At 37.3% G+C, this 25,088-nt stretch overlaps 1 protein-coding gene across 1 annotated transcript; it reads right to left on the minus strand.

The window, feature by feature from the left end:
- Nucleotides 1-160: 160 nt before the first annotated feature.
- Nucleotides 161-24,563, minus strand: LOC129228420 (decapping and exoribonuclease protein-like). Its single transcript, XM_054863100.1, has 5 exons — nucleotides 24,478-24,563; nucleotides 7,589-7,815; nucleotides 6,849-7,065; nucleotides 1,327-1,462; nucleotides 161-214 (listed from the first exon to the last, which is right to left on the minus strand). The coding sequence occupies exons 1-5, from the start codon at nucleotides 24,537-24,539 to the stop codon at nucleotides 161-163; spliced, it is 696 nt and encodes a 231-aa protein (XP_054719075.1). The 5' UTR covers nucleotides 24,540-24,563.
- Between the last annotated feature and the right edge of the window lie 525 nt (nucleotides 24,564-25,088).

Raw genomic sequence — 25,088 nt, forward strand, 5'->3', positions numbered from 1 at the left:
TTTAAGGGGCTCTAGGGTAACCATACCTCTCATCTCATTAAATTTTTATCAGGACTGGGACTTAGTCCCATTTACCTGACGTGGTGGAAATTGGTAGAAAAGAACCATCTAGCCAAAAGGCTAACCTATGGAAAAAGAGAGGGGGGGGGGGGAGATGAAGCTATAGTCCCGTTAAGGCGACGAGACCGCTTATGAGTTCCTGGAGTTGGTTGAGCTGTTGCTGCTGAGCGTGGAGTTGAGCGAGGGCCTGCTTGAGGTAACCATACCTGCTGCCGTTGCTCCTTTTTATATCGTTTGTTGCTTTGCATGATCCAACGTCGGAGATCCGACAGCGCCATCTGTTGGTCGCCAACACAACTATTTTTGTTTATATGCCGGAAGAAACGCGGCTTCTTTTCCATCCGTAAAGTGCAAACCGCATCTTTATATCTTTATTTGTTTTCGAATTATTCATTTTTAAAGTTCGTCCTGACATTTGGATCACACGGTACATTAAGTCAATGAAAAAGTGGCAGATTTTCGTTTTTTTTTTCCTTTTTTTTTTCTTCAAAATTTTGAAATTTGGGTTTTGCGAAACTGCTTCGGGTGATGGGGGAAAAGGAAGGTCATTTCAAGATTCAGTGCTTCAACATACTCAAGAACCACCAAGCAAGAAATATGAAACATGATGCAACCCACATCGTGTAATGGTTAATTGGGATTCCCCATTTGGGAACTAGTACCTGTGGAGCAGTTGTGCAGGATTACTCAAATAAGCAAAACGAAGATTACTGTTCGAGAAACTACAGCAATTTCAGAACACAGCGAGTATGGGCAGTTTCACACTATTTTTGGCACTTAGCAAACTACTAAAATCAAGCATTTTATTTACAAGCCGTCTGCAAAATTGTAAACAAACAATAAACAAGCAACTATGCTTCATAAAGAAAACTTGCTCGATAATGAGTGATTTAGCAACCATGACCTCTTGTTTTGAAGACGTTTTGAAAACTTAACTTAAGCTTGACTTAAGATGAATGCCGACAATCGTAATGTGAACTGCATAATATTACGTTTCAAATAGGCGTTTTGACACGCTCCACTATGAGTAGTACAGGGCATAGATAGCTCAAGTCAGAATCGAATTTCTAACACAAAGATACTAACACCCAGAGCATCGGTTTAAATCGAACCCATGACCTCCGGCACACGAAGCAAGTGTTTCCACCGCTCAGCCACGGAGGCCGCAGTATAAAATAGTGCATCGCCTGTGATACTTCTTCATCGGATTTTTGTTTATGAAAATAAAACAATAACATTGATAAATAAAATAAAATAAGATTTTACTTTCCCGTATCCAGTCAAGGCAGCTTCGCTGAAAGTTTCAATGGATGTGACTATTCCATCATTGTCTCTGAATCCACACACTATGTCCCTCACACCAGCCAAGAAGATCTGAGCCCACCATTTCACAGACTTGCTTCTGTTTGGAAGTGAGAAGAGTTATTACTGGTGCAATTTAACGTTAATTTCGATTTTGTTCGAGAAATTATTTGTGACTTTGGTTGTTCTACAACCAGGAAGAAAGAAATAAAATAGTCTAATATCAGAAAAATAACTCATATTGAAAAAGATCTTTAAATGTGGTAAGAAAGAAGCTTCCTCCTTTGTTTCTCTTTGTTCTTTACATGATGGTCATATGAATTCAGGGTTGCTCATCCCCCCTCCAAGTTCAATGGCGCAAATGCCCCCCAAAATTTTCTCACCCCTCTTTCCCTTTTTTATTTTTCTCTCTCTTTTTTATTTTATTTATTTTTTAAAAATATTATTTATTTATTTATTAATTTATTTTAATTTTTTTTGAAAAGTTTTGTGCTACGCCAATGACACACACACACAAAACTAAATAAATATTAAATGAAATAAAATATGAACAGAATAAAATAAAATCAAATAAATAATTAAAATTAAAAATAAATCAATAAATAAATTTAAAAAATCACCCCTCCCCCCCCCAAAAAAAAAGTTTTGATGGTGCAACTTGCGCCAACCCCTCCCCTCCCTGTGGGCACCCCTGTATGAAGTGAAGAAAATTCTTAGTGTCATAGAAGTTGGTGCTGTAGAATAGTCCAGTCAATAGGTAGAAAAAAACGGGCTTGCCTTACAAAAAATGGGGTCAAAGATTTTATTTTTTAAATTTGTGTATACTAGTGCCAATATGAAAAAAACCAAGTTATCCAACACGAAAGACCTCGGGAGAACTTTTGGGGGCCGAAAACCCCCAAAAATTTGTGACTTTTTGTAGTATTTTCAAAATATCTCAAAAATGGTTAAAATTACAAAAAAACTTCCAATGCAAATGTTAAAGAGGATTACATTTCCTTCAACTTTTGTCACTACAACATTTTTGTAGCATGAAAAGCAAGCGAGTTACAGCTTCTTGAAAGTTACACTTTTTCTGAACTCCTTCAGCGAAGTGCGTGAAAGCGCATCGGATAACGGAGGAAAAAAGGAGAAACGCCGGCAGTCTGAGCTTGGAAATCATTTGTTTTTCACAGCTGAGGGTAAATGCCTCCGTTCCCTTTAATTTAAACAAAACACCCCCATTCCATCCCCTCCCCCTTTTTTTTTTCTCCAAATGAGATGAATCGACTCAATAGCTACTCATGTTGGTCACTTCAGGGTTTGAGCGAGAGTATGTTTTATCAATTTGTGTGTTCTGAATTACAATTTTTTTCCTAGAAATGATTACGCCTGACCAAGGTGTTTTTTTTTTTATTATCATTATTATTTGCGAAATCAGTTTGCATGAATGCGAAATAAAGATTGTGAAGGAGAAGGGAACAGAAAATCTTCAAAGATGCAGCGCAAAACGGCAAAATGAAGAACATCAGCGTTTTTTGAAGTTCTTAAAAGAAGTGACAATTCACACTGCCTGTCACAAATGCTATATCAATGAGCAATCAATCTCTTCCCTTGAAGTAATGGTTGAACCTAACATGTTAACTAAATTCCTTAAGAAAGATTTCTGGCAAATTATAACAAAAAGAATTGTCTTATTCTACTTCTTGAGACATATTTCGAAGAGTGTGGCATTGAAGTCAGGCAGACTTAAGATGATGCCGATTCACTCACTTACTGCTCTTTCAAAGGCAAAAGAAATTGAAAAGGTTGTTATAGTGAGCGAGAGGACTGATGACAGCTTTAGGACAGCCTTTCAGCAACTTGTTCTTTTTAAAACCTGGAAGAAGGAATGCTTGTGATTTGTTTTTTTCCCCACTAAATCTTTTAAGTTTGACCCCAGCAATATTCTTTTCATCCATGCGTCTAGTGGGTGTGATACGACTTCGGCAATCTTTGGCCAAGGCAAAAAAAAAAAAAAACTCTTGAAATTAAGGAAGCTATTGAAGTATTTATGGACCCAATCTGTCATCATGATGCCTTCCTTAGCTGCAGCTGGAGAAAACATTTTGCAAATATTATACACAAGTGACGTAAAGTATTTGAACCTATCTTTGGATACTTTGCAATTTAATCTTTTTATAAAACTAGTATACAGGGCTAAGATAAATCTTGCAGGGCTACCTCCAACGTGGGGGGAGGGGGGGCATGCTGGACGTTATCACTCATATCGGTTCTACCACCAAATTCATAGTTGGTTGGGCAACATAATTGATCCAGAGAAATGGGGTTGGGAACGAAGGACGCAAGGTCTAATGCATTTTGACACGAAAAGAGATTCAGTTACTCAGAATCTTTTGAAGATTGTACCTTGTACCTGCAAGAAAAATTGTACTGGAGCCTGTTCTTGTCACAAGGCAGGTTTAAAATGCTCCAGCACTTGCAAACACTGCAGTGGCACAAATTGTGAAAATGTTGCAGAAATTTCATCCTTGGATGAGACTTATGAAGAAGATAATTTATTCCAGGAGCTTTTGGAATTACCGCAACAAGGAGATGAACAATTAAAGCTTCTTTCTACCCCCTACAGAGTCTGAACTGGGAGAACCTGGACCTTCAAAACGGCTTTGAAGAAGATAAACAGCGTATTTTGTTGTTATTTCTCTATTTGCTTTAAGGTCGAATGAATCTCTCTGTAATTTAGATGTATGTATTAATCTTCTTCATTTTCATTTTGTAAGGTAATTCTTTTGGGTTTTTCATGCCTCAAAAAGTCAGTTTCTGCAGAATTTTTTCAAAGTGTTCATTACGTATTACTATTGTATCTTTATTCATTCATTTTTATTCTATTGCTTGTTTATTATCACCCTAATATTTATTCATTCACATTTATATTCGAATATTGCATTTTCGCTTGTAATAGAATGGATGGTAGAATTATGTGCTTTAAATGAATGAGAAGATTTTGTAATTCAATTACAAACTGCAATATAAATCATATGTTATTGGAGTGTGACTGAAGACTACCTCTGTCAGACTAGAAATATTAGTTCGTGAGCGGTGGGGGAGGGTTTATTATTATTATTGTTGTTATATAAGCAAACAATCATTACAGTCATGCATAGGATGCATGACTGTAATGATTGTTTGCTTATTAGCTGCCTAATATTCATTCCTTCACATTAATATTTAAAAATCGCATCTTTTTTTGCAATAATTAGACTAGAATGTACGAATTATATCTCTCAAATGAATGTATATATTGTGTAATCCAGTTGCAAACAACAATATATCATCTGTTATTGGAGTCTGATGAAGGCAACCTCTGTCAGATCAGAAAAGTTAGTTCGTGAGCAGTGGGGAAGGTTTTTTTAAAAATTATTATTGCATCGTCGTATGTGTTTTAAATGAATGCGTATATATGTATTTAAGTTTCATAATACATCGTTTGGTTTTGGAGTCTAGTGGGAACTAATCTGTCAGCCAGAATTGCTACTGTGTCCAGCGGGGGGGGGGGGGGGAGGTGAGCAAGAAACTCAAACTACTCTAACTGTCGATAAACTCTCTGAAACTAAAGTTTCTATTGAAGTTCTAATAATTATGACGCTTTGCTTTCAGTGTGAAAGCTTTTTTTTTTCGGAGTAGAGGAAAACTGCCTATTTTCAAAGAGCTATAGCAGGCTTGTTATTTGTGCTACAAAAAAGTTGTAAATACAAAAGTTGTAGGAAATTTTATGTTCTTTAAACTTTACATTTAAAACTTTTTTCTCAGTTGAACCATTTCGGAGATATTTTGGAAAAAACAAAAAAAGTCATAAATTTTTGTGGTTTTTCGGCCCCCAAAAGTTCTCCCGGGGTCTTTCGTGTTGGATAACTTGGTTTTTCCATGTCGGCACCAATATGTACAAATTAAAAAAATAAAATCTTTGACCCCATTTTTTGCAAGGTAAAATGTATCTATTGACTGGACTAGAAGAGCAGTTGAGAAATTTGCAGGCTTTTGAGATAGTTTCGAGCAGAGGAGAATAATGGTAAGAAGGCAGCTTCTTATTTTGTTTCCTTGTTGTGTTCTTGCATGCCATTTGAAGTTGACAAAGAGCTGAGCAAGTTGGAAGCTGCGGAGGAAGTGTTATGGAAATTGATGGCTGTGAGGGAACATTTGACGAATTGATAAGCTATCGGGGTTGTCCTGCTGAATTGGTTGAGTCTGAAGAAAGGGAGAATCAACGGCTTGAGCATCCTTTTCTTGGGGGAGGGGGGGGGGGTGGTTACAGTACCAGTAGTTTACGAAACTTAACAATCTTTACGCACATAATGTTGGAAAAAAATAATTTATTATTATCGAGTTATTACTCGCGTTGTAAAGTCAAAAAAATACAAGCCTATGCAATAAAAACCCACCTTGGTGGTTACTTCGTTAAACATTACCTAAGTCTCAAACAGCAGTTATGTAGATGTTGATAACAATGAATGAATTATAGAAATTCGTACTGTAATCCATCGATTTTATATCGTATCTTTATTTGATGTTAGATTTTAACTTTCTGTTTGGCAACACCAGCACTAATTCAGTTAAGCTTGCATTCTTGTAAATAAGGGTTTGTTCTTTTTGTCTTGTGTTCGTCAGTGTTCTGTTCATGAAATAGTATTCTGGTAGAATATATTCTATTGTGCGCAGTAGTGCGTTCTTATTCAACAAGTTATTATACTGATAATCTCTTCTACGTCATCTTTCCCGATTCGTCACCTCTCTACCCCCCCCCCCCCCCCTACAGCGTTATGAAAGTTAATAAGGACCGCAGAGAGCCAAGGCGGACCTCTTGTTAGTTATGTCTCCGGGTCCTCCCCGTCCCCCAAAAAAGAAAAAAAGAAGGGAAAAAAAAAGAAAAGGAGGAAAAGAAAAAAAGGGGGAGAAAGGAAAAGGGAAAAAAAGAAGAAAAAAAAAGGAGGGGGGGGGGGAGAAAAAATCAAAATGGATTACCAAAAAACAATTAACTTTATTTTAAGTGCCACAACAGTAAATACCAAAAGAGTAAATTTCACTTAATCTTTACGTTTTCTCTTATTCGGAGTTCCCCCCTCTTTTTCTTTCGTTCTTTCTTTTTGATTTCCTTATTTTCTGTTTTTTTTTTTTTTTTTTTTTTGTGTCAGTATCGCCGGGCCCTCTAAAGCCCGGGCCCCTAGTTTCCAACGAGGCTGACATGGCCTCTCGTCAGGCCTGAAGTTAATACAACATACCATTCGCAAATAAAAATGGAAATTTTAACCACATTTTACTTCGATTCATGTTTTTCGGGATTTTTATCAGTCCATTCTACCGTGGATGAGGCCGCAGGAAACTCTGGTGGAGGTCCACAGCGGTTCTGACGTCTGGTCTACCGTAATTCGGAGTTGCATTCATAACTTCTTCTTAATCTGTAATTCTAATCACTAGAAGGCATAATTCGTCAAGAAACGTACAGAACTTACCTAAGGAAACTTATATCCGAATAATATGGTGGCGAATTTCTGGAAGTTTTCAGCTCGATGTAGTTGGAAGGGATTCCAGCTGATGCACCACTTCTAAGTCCATCAATCTCTGCTTTGTACAATAACGAATACTCGTTGAGTTTGCTTCTCAGTACGATAGAAAAATCCTCCAGTTGATACGTCAATGAGCTCATATCGGGCGCACCATAGGAAGAATCTGTGTAGATGATGTGAAGGTTTCATTAACCCCTTAACGATCGAATAAAACTTTTTGAGTACAATATTGTATGCTAGAAAATTTTAAACATTTCAAAATTTTTCGGGTAAAAATAAATCTCTTCCGAAAAAACACTATTTTCCCCCCAAAAAATTCCATTTTTTTACAGACCATTCTCATCTCTAGCCTGGTCCCATCTCCATAAGAAGCTAAATAATAACGCATTTATAAATTTAAAACCATTTTTGTGTTATAACTGGTTCTTCCTACATCAAAAAAAAAGTCCAATCATTTCGAATTTGATACCGTGGAAATCGTGTAGAAAGTACCCACTTAGCAGATCTGACCAACACTTCGAAGCTCGAAGGACCTTAATGGATTAAAAAAATTACTAGAACAGTTTAACTAGAACAGTTCACGCCAACTAAACTTTCTCGCACAGCGTCAGCTAAAACTGTTAAGCCTGAATCATAATGATAGTTTAAAACAATTAATAGTACGCATTTAACAGTTCTGAACTTACTTGATGTCATGTACTGTTCAAATTTGAAGCCCCAAGCGATCATCTGTTTGTCTCTTTCTGAAAGGTAAGCATGTTGCAAAACCTTTTCATCTGTCTCCACAAGTGCGAAGTAAATAGTATTCTTGAGTTTACTCGCACAGATGCTCCATGAATCACTGGGAAAGAAATGGTATGGGGAGCACAAAATCTGCTGCAGTGTTCCTCGAGTTGTGACGAAATCTGTAACACTTCACAGAAAGATTTTTGAAATTAATAAGATCACTTACTTAAGGTTCAGTTAAAACATTTAAGTACTCAATGCAAAATGCTTTGACCGGATTTTTTTAAGTTGAAAATATTCTTTGAATTATACTGTAAAAACAATTCAGAAACGTCCCTGGAAAATAATGGTCAGCTGATATGCCCAATTTCTGCAAGTAACATATCTCGCAAAAAATGGGAATGTTTTCCACTAATATTCAGTAACCTATCTGAAACTATCCTGGAATCTTTCTGAAGAATCCAGAAATATCCCCGGTTCTAGCCATTTGCTTCTCTGGAACCTTCAGACAAAACTTAGTTATGTTTAACATAACAGCTTGACGCCCTCCTGCTTTGCCAAGAAAACTCCGAAAGCATAATTGGAATGATGGCAAATAAGTACCATGACAGTAGCTCGCCTGCAATTCTTGAAAAGCTACGGAATCCAGAGACTTATTAGCTCGCATTGGGAGTTTAGTCAATCTGGGCAGGCCGCAATCAAGCTCAAGCTTATTAAACTCATAAAATACTTTCAGTTAATCTTTATACTGGTAGCTAAAAATACTTTTCACAAGAGTGAGAAGTTTGCATTCGTTAAACTTGTAGAAATTCAGGAAACCTTTTGACAAAGATACTTGATTCTCAGGTAGTGGATAAAAACCTGTGAAATTCCGATATGTTCCACGGAAATAATCGGTAATGTTTCGGATTTTTTTTTACAGTGTAAAAATTATTTTGTGTGGTAGATTTCATAACTGACGCAAGCTGGCAAAGGAAATAAATAGGGGAATGTATGTGAGGCTAAGTGAAATTAGGGAAGATAACTTACTTTTTCCAAGATAAACAAACTGTTTTGAAAAAATACAGTACATAAAGAAATAGTATTGTATTTTAAAAAACAACATCATTTTCTATTTTTGGCAGTTAATTTGTACCTCCAAAAAAAAAAAAAATTATTTTTTTTTCGTCCCCGTGGGGCAAAAAGAAAAATAAAATGCTCTCCTAAATGTTTTTTTTTTTTTTTTTTTTCAATTTGACTAGTTAAAATATTTTTGAACAAATGAAGGAATACATAAGAACATGTAAGAATAACTAAAAAGAAAATGAAATAACAAATAAAAAAATAAATTAATTAATACATGAGAAAAAACAAATGAGTGCTTAATAAAATAAAATAAGGAAATAATGAATGAATAAATAAGAGAATTAATACTACTAATTTTTTTAATGACTGAATAAGTAAACGAAATGAACTATTTAACTTTATATAATATAATATATAACTGTATAAATATATTATTAATCTTGTTTGAAAGTGATTACTGTAAATATTAGGCCACAAAACCGTTTCCCGACAGCTCTATTAGTTAAAGTAAGTAAAAAAACAAGCAAACTGGCGGTTCGGCGGAAGTATTTATAACAGAAAGTGAAAGTTCGATTAATAAAAAAGCAAGCTTGTTAGGGGCCATTGCCAAGGGCGCCCATTTAGAGGGGCAAGTGGGGGCTCAAGCCCCCCCCCCTGGAAATGAGAACTTCCTTGCTTTTAGTTCTTATTTTGCAAAAATGCATAAAAATTTCTTTTCCAGCCATTAATGAATAAGTTATTAAAAATGTCAAATTTTACTATCTCTAATCTGTACTGAAAGCGATTTCCATGAGGAAAATATTCTGTTAAACCATGGGGGAAAATTTTGAGCCCCCCCTAAAATTTTGCATATGGGCGCCCTTGGGCCGTTTATTAATTATGTAAGGGTCCCGAGGAGGAGGCGAGGGGGGGGGGGGTAGTAAAATTCTCTACATACTCTTACTTTTTGGTGGGAGGGGGTCAAACCCATTCTTGCGTAATATTTTCCCAGTCGATATTTTATATCATATTTTATATCAGAAATCGTGCGATCAAGTGGTTTGGTAGGGATCATATTTCATTTGCGTCTGGAAGGTACAGTCATAGAAAAAAAAAAAAAAAAAAAAAAACGAAACACTTTTAATTATTCGGCCATTATACATGCTAGAAAGGAAAGAAAAGTGTCATCTGACATGGTTTAAAGTCTTCTTTAAAACTACGTAGGTTATATTTTGATAAGGGACCATATACAAAGTAAAATTAGCACTGAGTCTTGATTTTCAAACAGGAACCCCTAGTTTTTGCTACATAATTATGTTTGGACAGCAAAGTGTGCCCTGGTACGAAATTTCATTGCATTCCGTGCAGTAGAACAGAAGTTATTAACGAAAAACGATTTAGGGACCGTCACCACATTGAAAATGCTACTTTCAAGGTCACGGCTTATCAAGTAGCGGAATGTAAACTAAGAACGAGATTATCCAGCTCAATTCATTATTTTTTCAAGTTTACCTTTTTTTTTTCGTAATTCGGTACTTTTTGGCCGATAATGTTGCGCCGAGGCGATTTAGGGTTGAAAACTTTTTTTTTGAAAAACAGTAAAATATTTACTGATTTTTGTCTGTCTGGATTAACCTTAGAAAGACGGATGGGGACTGGCGGGTCCCTCGTATAGATCGTTATGTAATAAATAAAATAATGACGTACTGAAAGTAATGGAATTTTTTGACTTTTCATAATATGAACCTATTGGATTGCTTATTTAATCATTCAGCCATTAGCCTCATAAAAATGTAAATTGAACCTTATACCTAGATAGACCTGTAAATATGTTTGATAAATGTATTGAACCTATGTTACTGGTTTATTTTGAAATGAATAGAAGGTCTTTTGATGTAAAATGGAATTCGCGTTTTTAATTTCGCAGAACATCGAAAGAAGTTTGGTATAACGCATACAAAAATGTAAAAAATATACCGCCTAACGTGGGAAAACGCAACATTAAATAGATTGGTGACTCGAGCAAAGCAAGGCCCGTTTATTCCGTGAAAATTTGCTTTCAATACATAAAACTAGTCGACCCGTGCGGAACTCCGCACTGTGCTGCAAATCGTTTCATAAGGTATTCCGCTCTTTGAGAATTTCAAAGGAAGAACATTATGAAGAAGAACCTAAAAAAAAGTAAGCGCAGAAGAGAAGGCATGTAATTTAAAGACATCAGTAACAAAACTTACAACGTTGTGATAATTTGATCATCGCTCACCTTTTGGTCGTATATATTTTCAATTCAAACATACATATCATTAAAAGTGTGGCTGAGTAGTGACTCGTGAAAAAGCAATAATTGTGCATGTAAAAAAACAGGTTGTGGCAAATATAGTCCTGCCCACGTGAGCATCTGACGGGAAAAAAAGAAATATTAAAGAGATATTTATTGGCACGGATTCGAATTGGCGCCATTCTGATTAACAGCCCGACACCCCAACAAACCTAGCAATTGCGCCTTCCTTTTCGAAAGCTATTCATTGAAGGAATGCGTAGTAAAAAAAAGCAAAAAAGCTTTTTGCCAAAAAAAATAATAATAATAATAAGATCATGCTTCTATGTTCTGTCATTAACCAGCATGATACGATTTAAAATTATTCGAAAAGCATGGAATTTGATTAAAGAATGACGAAGATCTCACGTAGCGATTGAAACGAACATTCTAGAGAAGTAATAAATTAGATTGAAAATAAGTGTTTTTATCTTTGAATATTGAACTACTTCACATAGAAGGTTGCTTTAACAGTTACGGCTTAAATGCCCGCACATGTTTCTCTTTTAATCGAACACTTAAAATTCAAAACCAAAACCAGTTGAACTGAATCCGTTTTTTAAGTGTAATTTTTCGAGCGTAGACAAAATGTATTTTTTTTTTCAGCAGAAAGGAGAGGAGTAGAAAATGATTTCTTGCTAATGAAGTTGATAATAATTTTAATGCTTTATATCGTATTCGCGCGAATAAAAAATTAAAGGTTTACTGGGTGAAACTCGTAGTTTTAATCTGGCGTAGTATTTTTTCATTTGTACAAAAGGTCGAACACTGCTATTAGTAACATCTACATTTCAGCATACGATGAAAATGTTTTTCTGCACAAAAAGGATTTCCTTTAGGCAAATCTAATACTTTTTTACGCTTACATTATGCTGAGTGGTCTGGATGTAGTCAAAGCTTAAAAAAAAGGAAGAACACCCTTCGATTAACAGTCAACTTATCCGAATGATAACTGCAGCCTGCTTAAAGGAGTCGAAACACCAAGTAGCATTCCCACTGCATTTACTTTATTACGTTTGTATGTTATGAGTACATGTAATGCGTAATACTAATATAAATTTGATTATTATTTGATAGCCCAAACTTGCCCGAAGTTCAGATAGTTTATAGCCGAACGCTCTACCGAAAAAAACGTATCAATTTAACCGAACAACTAAGTCCAGTGCTTTTAAGCTTTATTAAAATATAAACACACACAGGCTTTTTTTTTTTTTTTTTTTTTTTTTTTTGCCGAAAGCGACGTAAAAAATGGAAAACTGCATTAGAACTTTGCTTTTAAAAAATGCTTAAGAACTACAGGCAGCATCAAGGTTTTTAAACAGCAAGGGGCGTTTCCGAAAACTTGATTTTTCGACCGTAAGTCTATTTTTCTTCATTAGCCAGCCAGATAAGTTTTAAAATGAGAAGGGAATAATATATAAGATAAGATATTGAAGAAACATTTTTTTTATTCTTGAAAATTTTTACAATTTGTTACCGCAGGCTGTTTGAACCGTCATGACTTAGATGGCAGCACGTATTCATCATTTAACAGCACGGTTAAAATACAAAATAAATTGAACTATGCTCTTTTATAAGCGTAGCTTTTCGAATGTAGTAAAAATGTGATAAGCTATTTGTTTTTTTGCAAAAAGAAGAAAAAATATATATTTTACCGTTCAAATTGAGGTAGTAATTTTTTTATTTGTACAAAGAGTCAAAAACTCATTAGAAGAATATATATTTCAATATACGATGTATTATTTTTTTCTGAACAAAAAACAATTCTATTTTAGTCTGAAATCTTAAACCTGTTACTTATATTTTCGCTTACATTATGCTTAAATTTTCTTCAGAGCCAAAGCTTAAAAAGAAAAAAAAACGTACAATTCCGAAGTAATTTAGCACAAAGTCACTTCAAGTTTTCATATCCGCAAGGAGCGTTTCCTTCTTACTTCTTCTATCCCTTCATAGTTGTTATAGTTCATAGTTTCATGTAATACGCGATATTTCTCTAATTTTTTGTTGCAGATTGTCCGGACGTGGGCCCGAACACGCATTCTCCTGGTTACGAAGAGAACGCTCTGCCGATCAAGCTATTCAGCTCTGTCGGTCATAGCGCAAATTAAAGTTATAAGTTTAACCGAAAACCTCATTCTGGTTCTTTAAAACAGGTTTTTCGGCTGAAAAAAACAATTTTTAGACCGTGGGTCTATTTTTCGTCAGTAGCCAGCACCATAAGCTTTAAAATAAAACGTAAATCAAAGAAATCGATCAAGAATTGAGGAAAATCTGGCGTAGAAACCAAAAACAGGCTACAGAAATAATATATAAGGATGAACCAAATATCAATCTAAAAAATAAAACAGAAACAGGAGAATATAAATACCCGTTAATGCGCAAACATTTCACACTTGAACTTTATTTGGGAACGTTTGGCTATTTGAATTAACACAGTGGACAAACACAGTAGTTGTTCTAGCGGCTTCATTTTAATCAATAAACGGCAATTTGTTTTAAATCCAAATTTGATGTGAAAGATCACAATGATTGGTATTATTAAAAAAGCATAACACAATCAGCGGTTTTGGTCAAACATGTAATGTCTCTTAAAAGCAATTTAGGTAAGTAATTTCCCAATGCTCTTTGTAGCAACGAGGTTCGAGATGGATCCAACCCGTAACTAAAATTCGAAAGTTACTTTAGCTTAAATCAAGGTGAACCGAAATCAGACTTCTTGTCTTTTCTCGGATTTTGTAACTTTGTACTTGCAAACAAATCTAAGCATTATTTGATTTTGTTTTGCGCACCATATATTTGCTTGCGAACATTTTCCATAGTATCAGGCAGTAGGCTGTCGCACCTATCCCAAAACTACGCGTAGCATACCTAAACCGGGTTAGTCTATCCAGAGGTCTCAATTTCGTCTCTGTTGCGGAGTTGAGTGTCTGAGTTCAGAACTGATCGTGCTCGAGGTGGAAGTCATGTCATTCAAGCTGAGAGTGCGAATAAAATGGTAGGTAAAATAAATTTATCTGTTGTATTATTTACGGCCTCTAGATAATGAAATAAATTTTCTTTATCCACCAGTTTGTGTGAACTCTCAGCCTCAATGACATGACATCAGCTTCCTAGCTTGGTAGATCCTAGTTCAGGACTGTTATGCCTATGAATAGGAAGACTCAGATAGTGTTCGGAGGGGATAACCTAACCTATAGTGCATGGCAATTAATGCATGGGTAACAATCATCTCCGCGACGCTGGTCCGTGTCGCCCGTCACAATTTGCCATCGAGCTAATGCGCATGCGCGAGTAGTTCATTTTTCAAACGTACTGTTACGGATTCGGTGCGACTTCCACTTTCTTGAAATGAAGACACAGTTCTTGATAAAAGCACAGGAAATTTATTTACACTATGTACAGGAAAGATCGTCAACAACTGCAAAATTATTCATCAGCAATTAAGCAATTATCACGCAACACCGTAAACTCAACGTTTACACACGTATTTACTTCCAAATACGAAAACAACACAGCGAAATGCCTCGCTATAAACAGAGCTAATACACACACTCAGTTCGAAATCTGAATCGAAACTAACTGTTTATCCATCGCTAACGGCTTAAATACACCGAAAAGAATTTTCTCAAATATTCCACACGCTTCTCGAAATGCGTTGACCGTTATCAAATTTTATCAATAAACAAAACGGGAATAGGGGTCGTATATTTTAGCCATATGAAAAAGGGGTTGTATATTCATTACGGGAAACTAATTACAGGTTACGTTCCTACAATAATTACTATTTACAGAATTTGTAACATTGCCCCCTTCCTAAGGACTGCACGTCCCGGGCAGTACAATCCCCAGAAAGGGTGCCAAACTTCTATCACAAGTTTACAAATATACACATTAATTAATAACTAACAGATACAGAAAACACAATAATAACAAGAAATATTACTAAACATTAAAAGCAAAAATTATCTACAACTTTTATGTTATCAACCATGGTTGTTTACGTAATACTCATGAACTATGGCCATAGTATGGGGCTAACCGATCATAATGTACAACCCTAGGTTTTGCATTAGGTGATTTTTGGATCCTCACTACGACGTCATTCAGTCGGTTAACGACTTTGTAGGGTCCATCCCAATGCGACTGCAATTTGGGTGAAAGACCTTTCCGTCGGATGGGATTCCATAACCAAACCTTGTCGCCTTCGTTGAATTCATGTCCAGTAGACCTTGTGTCGTATCGGGTCTTCATCTTCTCCGCCGCGATGTTGATTCGCTCTCGTGCGAAGTTATGAACGTCTTCCAACCGGGCCTGGAGATCCTGGATGTACTCCTCAGGCGATGAAGGCGCATCCGGAGGACGACCGAAGACGAGATCACAAGGTAGCCGAAGCTCTCGTCCGAAGAGCATCTGAGATGGGGCAAATCCGGTAGTCTCGTGGACAGCACTTCGGTAGGCCAGCAGGAACAAAGGTAGCTTCTTGTCCCAATCCTGTTGATTTCTGGATACCATAAGCGAGAGATTGTTCAGGATTGTGCGGTTAAATCTCTCCACCATGCCGTCCGATTGTGGGTGTAGTGGTGTTGTCCTAGTTTTCTCAATTCCGAAAATTTGACATAGGTCCTTAAACACAGCAGAGATGAAATTCCTCCCTTGATCGGAATGAATCTGCAAAGGTGTTCCATATCTCGAGATCCAGTGTTGGACCAGAGTCTCTGCTACGGTGGTAGCCTCTTGATCTGGAATGGGATATGCTTCCGGCCATTTGGTGAAGTAGTCGATGGAAACAAGAATGTATTTGTTCCCATCAGCAGTTCTTGGTAGAGGACCCAGGATGTCAATCCCAATTCGTTCGAAAGGAGCTCCAACGTTGTACAGATGTAGCTTCCCTCTGCTTCTCTTCTTCGGTCCTTTACGAGCAGCACAGGCGTCACAAGAATGGCACCACTTCTCCACGTCATCCTTCGCCTTGCTCCAGAAGAAGCGCTCCCGAACTTTATTGAGGGTTTTCAAGACACCAAAATGTCCTCCAGTCGCACTACTATGTATTTCTTTCAGAACATCTGAAATCCTTGATCGGGGAAGTAGTAACTGCCACCTAGATGTTTTGCCGTCGTCAGATTCCCATTTCCGGTACAGTACGCCGTTCCGTAAATGGAGCGAGTTCCATAAAGCCCAGTATCTTTTTGTTGCAGGACTGAAGATGGAAACGTCCTGCCAGCTAGGGCGCCGACTGTCACTTTCCATGAACTCCAAAATTGGTTTTATGTCGGGGTCTTCAAGCTGATCATTTCGAACTTGGTCGTCACTCCATGGATCAGGTTCTGATGATATTGGAGTCACTGTCACCTGATAGGCGGTAGGGCTAGTCGTTCCATACTGTTTCTCGATTCGGGAACAATAATTGCAGTTCTCAGGACAGGGTCTCCTTGATAAAGCGTCAGCATTACCGTGAGATAACCCTTTTCGATGCTTGATCTCCATGTCATATTCCTGGAGCCGCTGTATCCATCTGGCTATCTGGCCTTCCGGATTTTTGAAGTTCAAAAGCCAAGTTAATGAGGCATGATCTGTCCGAAGCAGAAATTTTCGGCCGTAGAGGTAATGATGGAAGTGTTCTACAGCTTTCACTATGGCCAGTAACTCCTTTCTGGTGACGCAGTAATTTCGCTCCGACTTTGATAAGCATTTGCTCCAGTAAGCGATGACATGTTCATTTCCGTCAATTTCTTGGGATAAAACAGCTCCGATGCCCTCGTTGCTCGCATCAGTGTCCAGGATAAAGGATTTTTCAGGCTGAGGATAGGCGAGGATAGGCGTTGATGTTAAAGCCTCCTTCAGTCGTAGAAACGCATCTTCGCATTCTTTGGACCATTCAAACTTTTGCTTGCTCTCCGTCAGCTTATGCAAAGGTCGTGCGATGTTGGAAAAACCCTTTACAAACTTCCTGTAGTACGTGCAGAGCCCCAGGAAACTTCGCAGCTGATGGATGTTTTCGGGACGACTCCAACTCCTGACCGCAGATACCTTCTCTGGATCGGTTTGCACACCCTCAGAAGAGATGATGTGACCAAGGTAGTTCACTTCCCGGCGGAACAAATTACATTTGGACGGGCTTAACTTCAGATTGGCTTCCTTAAGCTTTTGCAGCACCTTCCTAAGATTTGCCAGATGTTCTTCGAAGCTGCGTCCCACGATGATGATATCGTCTAAGTAGACCAGACAGGATTCGTAAGAAAGTCCTCTTAACACTGTCTCCATAAGACGCTCGAACGTAGCTGGTGCATTGCAGAGGCCGAAGGGCATCACTTTAAACTGCCATAAGCCTTGTCCAGTTGTAAATGCTGTCTTTTCTCGGTCATCAGGGTGTATCTCAACCTGCCAGTAGCCGCTCTTCAAGTCCAGGGTCGAAAACCACTTGTGTCCGGAAAGAGTGTCTAAGGTGTCGTCTATCCGTGGAAGAGGGTAACTGTCTTTCTTGGTGATTTCATTCAGTCGTCGGTAATCGACACAAAATCTGGTGGAGCCATCTTTCTTTCGGACCAAGACGATGGGAGAGGCCCAAGGACTGGATGAGGGTTCGATTACATCATTCTCCTTCATCTCTTTCAGGAGGGTCTCAACCTCTTCCTTCTTGGCGAACGGTAGTCGTCTTGGATGCTGTTTAATAGGGGGGTGTTCTCCAGTATAGATCCTATGCTGCGTTAAATTCGTCCGACCCACATCCTCCGATGTAGATGAAAACAGATGCTTGAAGTCGTCCACCAATTGTTCCGCAGCAGTTCTTTGATCCTTCGATAAGGGTGCACTCCCAATTAACTTCGATGTCAAGGACTCAGAAGACACAGTCTCGGGGGAATTGTTTCTTCTAATGATGCAGTTTACGGGAGTACAAGTTGCTAACACTTCGCCTTTCCGGATATTCCTTGGCCTTTCACTCACGTTGGCGACTCTCACTGGAATTACATCCTTAGAAAGGTCCACAAGCGTAGATGCTACCAGCACTCCTTTTGGGTTATTGCTTAAGTTGGGGTATTCAATGAGTCCAAATCTAAAACTATTGCTTTCTTCAATGGAGCCGGGTATTAATGATTCTGACCTTGAGGGAATTGATAAATCTGTTTGGGCAATTATTTGATGAGCGGATTTTACATCACTTTCTGCGGGAAAGACTGCTATGTCTTCTCTCGTCGAGTGCAGCTCGTTAGTCTTGAAGTCGAGGTTGAAGTCATACTTCTTTAAAAAGTCCAATCCGAGAATGAAGGGGTCTATGATAGCAGCAACGAATGCGGTATGATGGTAAATGGCATTTCCAAACACAATTTCTAAGTTCACTTTACCTTCAATCTCGATCTTGTCACCTGTCACAGTTTGGAGGGTAACGCAGGGCGGCGTCCACAGAATGTTGAGTCCAAATTGACGAGCCACATCTGTTCTAATGATCGTAACATTGGCTCCAGTGTCGACAATCAGTCTGCAGGGGTTCCCATTTACATGTGCGTAAATGAAAAGTCCATCACTGCCACTACTAGAAGAGGAAATCTGCAGAGCTCTAGTGGTGGTGATTTCCTTCCCTCGCGTAGCTTGGCGAGCCGGACAACTCCTTCGCAGGTGTCCTTCACTACCGCATTTCCAGCACTTCTGCTCTTGTTTCTTTTGGGCTGTTATGCTGCTCAGATGTCTTGTCAAGTCACCGAGTTGTCTCTCAAGTTCAGCGAGGTGGGACGACCTGGAATCAGACTCATCAGCTTCCTGAGTCCGGATTAGATGGCGATCCACACGGGTTGCTTCTTGGGCGGCCTCGTATCTCATCGCATACATCAAAGCGGATTTCAAGTCGTTTACATTCGCCATCCGGAGGGCCTTCTGGATCTCAGGATTCCGAACTCCGTCGATGAAGTAGTTGAGTGCCAGGTTGTCCCGAACATCCGCAGGACAGTCGCAAAAAGCAAGATGAGACAGTCTCTCGACGTCCACCGCTAGCTCTTGCAGGGTTTCCCCGGTTTTCTGGAAACGGGACTTCAACTGGAGTCGGCTGAACTCTTTCTGGCATTTCTCACCGAAGCGAAGCTCCAACGCAGATGTGAGGGCAGCGAAATCCAGGCGCTGGCTGTCCGGAAGGGTCTGGAGAATGTCCGCTGCGTCACCTCTCAGGGATGCTGCAAGATGACAGGCCTTGGTAGCAGAGTCCCATCCGTTCGCTTCCGCCACTATCATGAACTGAGTTTTGTAAACCTGCCACGAAGTTTTCGCATCAAATGTGGCAAGTTTAATGGACGGTCGAGCAACCGATGTGGGAGCGCCAAACTGTACAGAGCTGCTTTCCGCGGTCGCCAATCTCCTTTCCAGATCTTTAAAGATGTCTTCTTTAAGTTGATGAAATTTTCTATCTTCTTCTTCCAGTTTATTTTCTACAGCATTGCATCGGCCTTCAACGGAACTTAATTTTTCTTCAAATTTCTCTTCGATTTTATTTTCCACTGCGATGAATCGGCCTTCAACTGCCTCAAACTTCCCTTCAATAGCATCAACTCGATGCTCTATCTCATTAAATTTATTTTCCATCACAGTCTTTACCGAAGTAAGATCGTTTTTAATTTCCTCTTGGTTAGAAACTAGGTCATTTTTCAGCACCGTTAAATCACTTTTCAATTGGTTTTGATTAGCCGCCATATCATTTTTTAATTGTTCTTGATTAGCTGCCATATCATTTTTTAATTGTTCTTGATTAGCCGCCATATCATTTTTTAATTGTTCTTGATTAGTCGCCATATCATTTTTTAATTGTTCTTGATTTGCAGTAAAACTTGCAGTCAAATCACTTTTTAATTGGTCTTGATTAGCCGCTAATTCATTTTTAACAGAGTTGATTGCATCAAGAAGTTGTTTTAATTGTTCATCCATTGCGCGAGTAATCACCATAAAATAAAGTCCAAATTCAAAAAGTCTTTATGAAAAAAATGTCCAAAGTCAGACTTACTCCAAGAAAGTCCAGAAGAAGCCCCACGTTGGGCGCCAAATTGTTACGGATTCGGTGCGACTTCCACTTTCTTGAAATGAAGACACAGTTCTTGATAAAAGCACAGGAAATTTATTTACACTATGTACAGGAAAGATCGTCAACAACTGCAAAATTATTCATCAGCAATTAAGCAATTATCACGCAACACCGTAAACTCAACGTTTACACACGTATTTACTTCCAAATACGAAAACAACACAGCGAAATGCCTCGCTATAAACAGAGCTAATACACACACTCAGTTCGAAATCTGAATCGAAACTAACTGTTTATCCATCGCTAACGGCTTAAATACACCGAAAAGAATTTTCTCAAATATTCCACACGCTTCTCGAAATGCGTTGACCGTTATCAAATTTTATCAATAAACAAAACGGGAATAGGGGTCGTATATTTTAGCCATATGAAAAAGGGGTTGTATATTCATTACGGGAAACTAATTACAGGTTACGTTCCTACAATAATTACTATTTACAGAATTTGTAACAGTACTTTGGTAGCGAGAGTATTTGAGATTTTATTTCTATAATGCATTACAGAAATAGTACGGTTATTTTGTTCTAAAAGTTAATTCTTATCGATGCCACGAATTATTTAGACATTAACGTGCCTCCTTTAGGTACTGAATTTTATGTTAACAATTGAAAGTTCTTTCGGTTGTACTCTTAAAAATGCTGAATTTTATTAATAAATCTGCACAATAATGGTGCATATTTCACACTTAAAACTGTGTCATTATTGTACACTGAACGGAAGGAGCCACCCTTAGGTGTACATACACATGAATATGCATAATATACATAAATATACATAATTGTGACCATACTCCGACTGTAATGTATATTAACAGTCGGAGGGATAACGGACCGAGCGGAGCGAGGTCCTGGCGAGCCAGAGGTCTCATAGTACTTTCGTAATGAGACCTCGGCTACCGAGGGCTCGTATCCCGGAGAAATGATGAAAAAAAAATTAATGCATTAATTTCGACTTGTAATTAATACAATAATTTATTTCATTGTATTTTAATATGTTTACAAAAAACCCCGGCCCTGTACATTTTTGAAGCATATATTCGTGATGTTTTTTGTTGTGCTTTTATGTTGTTTTTATATATATTGTGTTCTGAAGTGCTTTGATCACGTTTTTTATCTGATTTTTTCCTGTTGGCGCTAAAAAAGCATCGCTAAGAACGATGTATGACATATGTCGTCATACTCTAAAATCATGAATCAAATAAGAAACTTCTCAACATATGGCACAACAAAAACAAATAATTTCTTTTCGAAAAATAAATATGATGCAAAGAGTAGATACAAAAATAAGCGTATTGCCCTAAATACGTCAAGCGAGAGTTCTATTCCGCTAGCAGACGATAACTATCTCAAATACTCTCGCTACCAAAGTACATTTGAAAAAAAGAACTACTCGCGCATGCGCATTAGCTCGATGGCAAATTGTGATGGGCGCGCTCCAAGGTCTAGTTGTCGCCCGTTCTTTGCTTAAAGTGAAAGATCAGAGAGCCCCAATATTCAGAAATTCGTTTCTGAAACACATGCATATAATAAGATAGGCATCCAGGAGTTGATAACAATTTTTTTTATTATAACTTTCTTTCTATTTCCATATTTTTCCATGTTATATAAAAAAGCAGAAAATATTTTGAAAATTAATCTTTGGCTTGCGAGAAAGATTTTAATGTGAAATGCACGGATAATGACAGAGAAAGTAAATAGAAAAATAGTATTTAAATTACAATTGAAAATAGACAAAAACTCTACTTAATCTTATGCGCAAATTACTGTTTTGTTAAATCTTTGACGAAGTCAAAAAAAAAAAAAAAAAAAAAATTCACAATCAGCCACAACAACTACACTATGTGCAGAATTTGGGCTCCACCACTGCCATTCTGGCGACTGACATGTCCTCTATTAGATCTTAACACATTGAAAAGAATTCTAACACTTTCCAATAATAATACTGATAATAATAATAATAATAATAATAATAATAATAATAATTCGTAGAAATCAGCAAACTGATCTAAGAGCAAATATTATTTACTGACCCATATGGATAGTGTTAAAGGAGAAATTTCACGCTGTCGGCTATTTTTCGAGTGTTTTTCGCCGATTTAGACATTGCAATAATTTTACCTTTTAGCAAATTATGATTGAGATTAGCCATTCTACACTACCTATTGCAACATGACAAGCAAGACAATGAGGTTTTATTGTAGATTTTTGTGAAAGAGTTGTGTATGTTAATTTTTTTTTTTTCAGAATTATTTTTTTTACAAAAGGCATTGGTCAAAGCGAAAAAAAAAGTAGTATTTTACGTGTAGTTTTTAATTTAAAATGTTCTGTAAAATATTCTTTTATTAGGCAATGAAATAGTGTTTCGCATTATTTACATATTGACGTTTAAGCGGTATCCACAAAAAACTGACGATTGCAATATTTTGTTGTTCTTCTGCAGAGACAGAGAATAAATTTATACATTAAAAAAATTCATAGACGTAATTCTAATGTAGAAAACCCACGTTATAATTGGCTTGCTTATTTTGTTGAACAATTTTGTTCTTTTTTTACGAAGAAACTTACTTTCGTAATTTCTGTTTTAAAAAGGTATACGGCCCCCTTAAATGGGAAAAAATGAATTTTTAAGCATAGCGCGAAAACTACTGAATATTTTGAGCTCAAATTTTGGAATTCCCACATAAAAACTCATCTAGATTGTTTTTCTATTAAAATTTAATATGGTTACAGATCATATTTTTTTCAAAAAAATTATATCATAATTCATAAAAAATCTAAATTTACATTTTAGTTGTTGTAAATGATGTTTTTAGTATTGGGCCGATTCATATTTTAATATAAAAAAACAATCTTTGCCGTTCCTAGTCTAGTTTATGTGTTATGTGTAAAAATATCAAAATACGTTTTAACATTACGAGAGGGATTTTTCAAAACTCAATTCTGAAGTAACGGCTGGATCAATTTTAACAAAAATTTGTATACTGTGTTAAAAATGGATGCTGATTACAAATATGTGATAAAAAAGGGGGGTTCCCGTTGTAATTTTTGAAGTTGATGCTCGTTTTAATATGAACACGACCCCTTAACAACAATTTATCAACATAATTATGTAGAACACATTATTCCTGAAAACATAACACCTTACACGTGTCTCTAGTGTCAATAGTCTGCGAATACGAACGAGTGTTTCGTTTTTTTTCTATGACTGTACAAAATGGATTAGGAGGGGCTGTTTTTTATTTGTTTTACGAAGAATGAATAGTGCAAAATATAATAAAAGAATCGCATTGCGTATGGCATGTTTTTTTTTTTTAAATTAGTATCGCATCATATGCAAAAAAAAAAATGTCGAAAAAACATTCAGTTAGATTCGAACTTTTTAGTAAACGTTTCTTTCACGGGCGCCCATATGCAAAATTGTAGGGGGAGGGGGCTCAGGTATTTTCCCCATGGTTTAGCAGGATATTTTCCCCATAGAAAACGATTTCATTACAGATTAGAGCTATTAAAATTTGACATTTTTAATAAATTATTCATTAATGGCTGGAGAAGAAATGTTTTTACATTTTTGCTATGAAAAATGTACTGAAAGCAAAGAAGTTCTAATTTCTAAGGGGGGGCCTGAGCTCCCCCCCCCTTTGGCCAACTATATGGGCGCCCTTGGTTTCTTTCCACAAAAAGGTTCAATTTAATAATAGTGAATTTAATAACGATTCTATGATGTAAGATTCGTTATTTATTATTTTGAAACACCAATTGGAATTTTACGTAAGAATAGGGGAGAGGGGTTTGAAAAATCTTACGTACCCTTACATGGGGGGAGGGGTGGTCAAAAATTGCTAAAATCATCCTTATGTAATTTTTGAATCGCCCCTTACCAATGGCAGAGTAGGTCTTTATACATAAATCGAACCAATTTGAAATCATTAAAAAAAAAAAAAATGTAAGGAGACTAAAAGTGAAAATTAGAGATAAAAAAGAAGCCCGGAGTCGGAAAGTGGGTCTGTTTTCTAACGACTTCGACTCCTTAACCCCAAAATCAGTCCGACTCCGACTCCACAGCCATGCAACAAACGCACTCTATTTCACTCAAATGTTTGAAATTTAATCCTGTAAATCATAATTATCAATAGTGTACTGGTTAATAATGACTTCGCTTAATTTTTACTTATTTAACAATTCAACTTTTAAAATTATTGATCAATAAATTGTAGTCAGGGGCGCAACGAACTTAAACTTTTGGGAGGGAGAAAATTCTCAGATTGCCGAATTTAACTCCAAATTTCGCTGAATGATGATAATTTTGCCGATTAAAGCTCCAAATTTTGCTGATTTGTCGGACAAAATTTTCCTATTAAGGAAATTTTTGAAAGGTATAGTGACCTCTCTTCGGGGCTCCCCGGATTATAGTGATAGAAAAATTACCCTTACTTGTTTCTGGGATCGACGTCGTTGAAATTCTGGTGTATTATCCACCGCAACATCTGCTCCATTTTCTCAGAAATATCAAAATCCTTCTGAACTGTATTCCAGTAATTTGCACCCAAGTCCAGCCGCAATCCAACGTTACTTCTTGGAACATAATACTTAAGCTGCGATCGGTCATAATGGATATTACGATGACGATCGACAGAAAAATGTCCCACCTCAGTTGGGCTCACAAAATATGGCGATCTTGATTGCTCCGGTATGTCCAAATTAGAGTAATTTGCAGCTCTTGAATAATACGAAAACATGATTCCGCTAATGCAAAGATGTTTAGGGAAAACAAGAAAAACCGCGAAACGCGAAGTGAGAAAATCTAGTTATGTATACCGCCTGCGCCTGATAAGACTTGAAGTAGATCACGTGGTAAAAATCGAAACTAAAACTTTCCGAATGCTGATTCATCATCCAGTCCTGTGGATCTGCGTTTGATTTAAGTCTAGTTTTGATAAGTTTTCGGTTCTAACGATTCTCTTTTTTTGATAGGAAGCGGTTGTGCTCTCAAGTATGGGCGTGCACGGAGGGGGGGGGGGGAGACACCAGTTGGCCCGGGCCCG

Source organism: Uloborus diversus, chromosome 8 (genome assembly GCF_026930045.1).
Source record: "Uloborus diversus isolate 005 chromosome 8, Udiv.v.3.1, whole genome shotgun sequence".
Classification (NCBI taxonomy): Eukaryota; Metazoa; Arthropoda; class Arachnida; order Araneae; family Uloboridae; genus Uloborus; species Uloborus diversus.

Excerpts from the sequence above, each read along its gene's own strand:
- LOC129228420 (XM_054863100.1), bottom strand. The coding sequence starts at position 24,539 with ATGGAGCAGATGTTGCGGTGGATAATACACCAGAATTTCAACGACGTC. Across the intron at positions 7,066-7,588 it reads TGAACAGTACATGACATCAA|ATTCTTCCTATGGTGCGCCC; the intron begins GTAAGTTCAGAA and ends TCATCTACACAG. Across the intron at positions 215-1,326 it reads CCTTGACTGGATACGGGAAA|CTCAACCAACTCCAGGAACT; the intron begins GTAAAATCTTAT and ends CAGCAGCAACAG.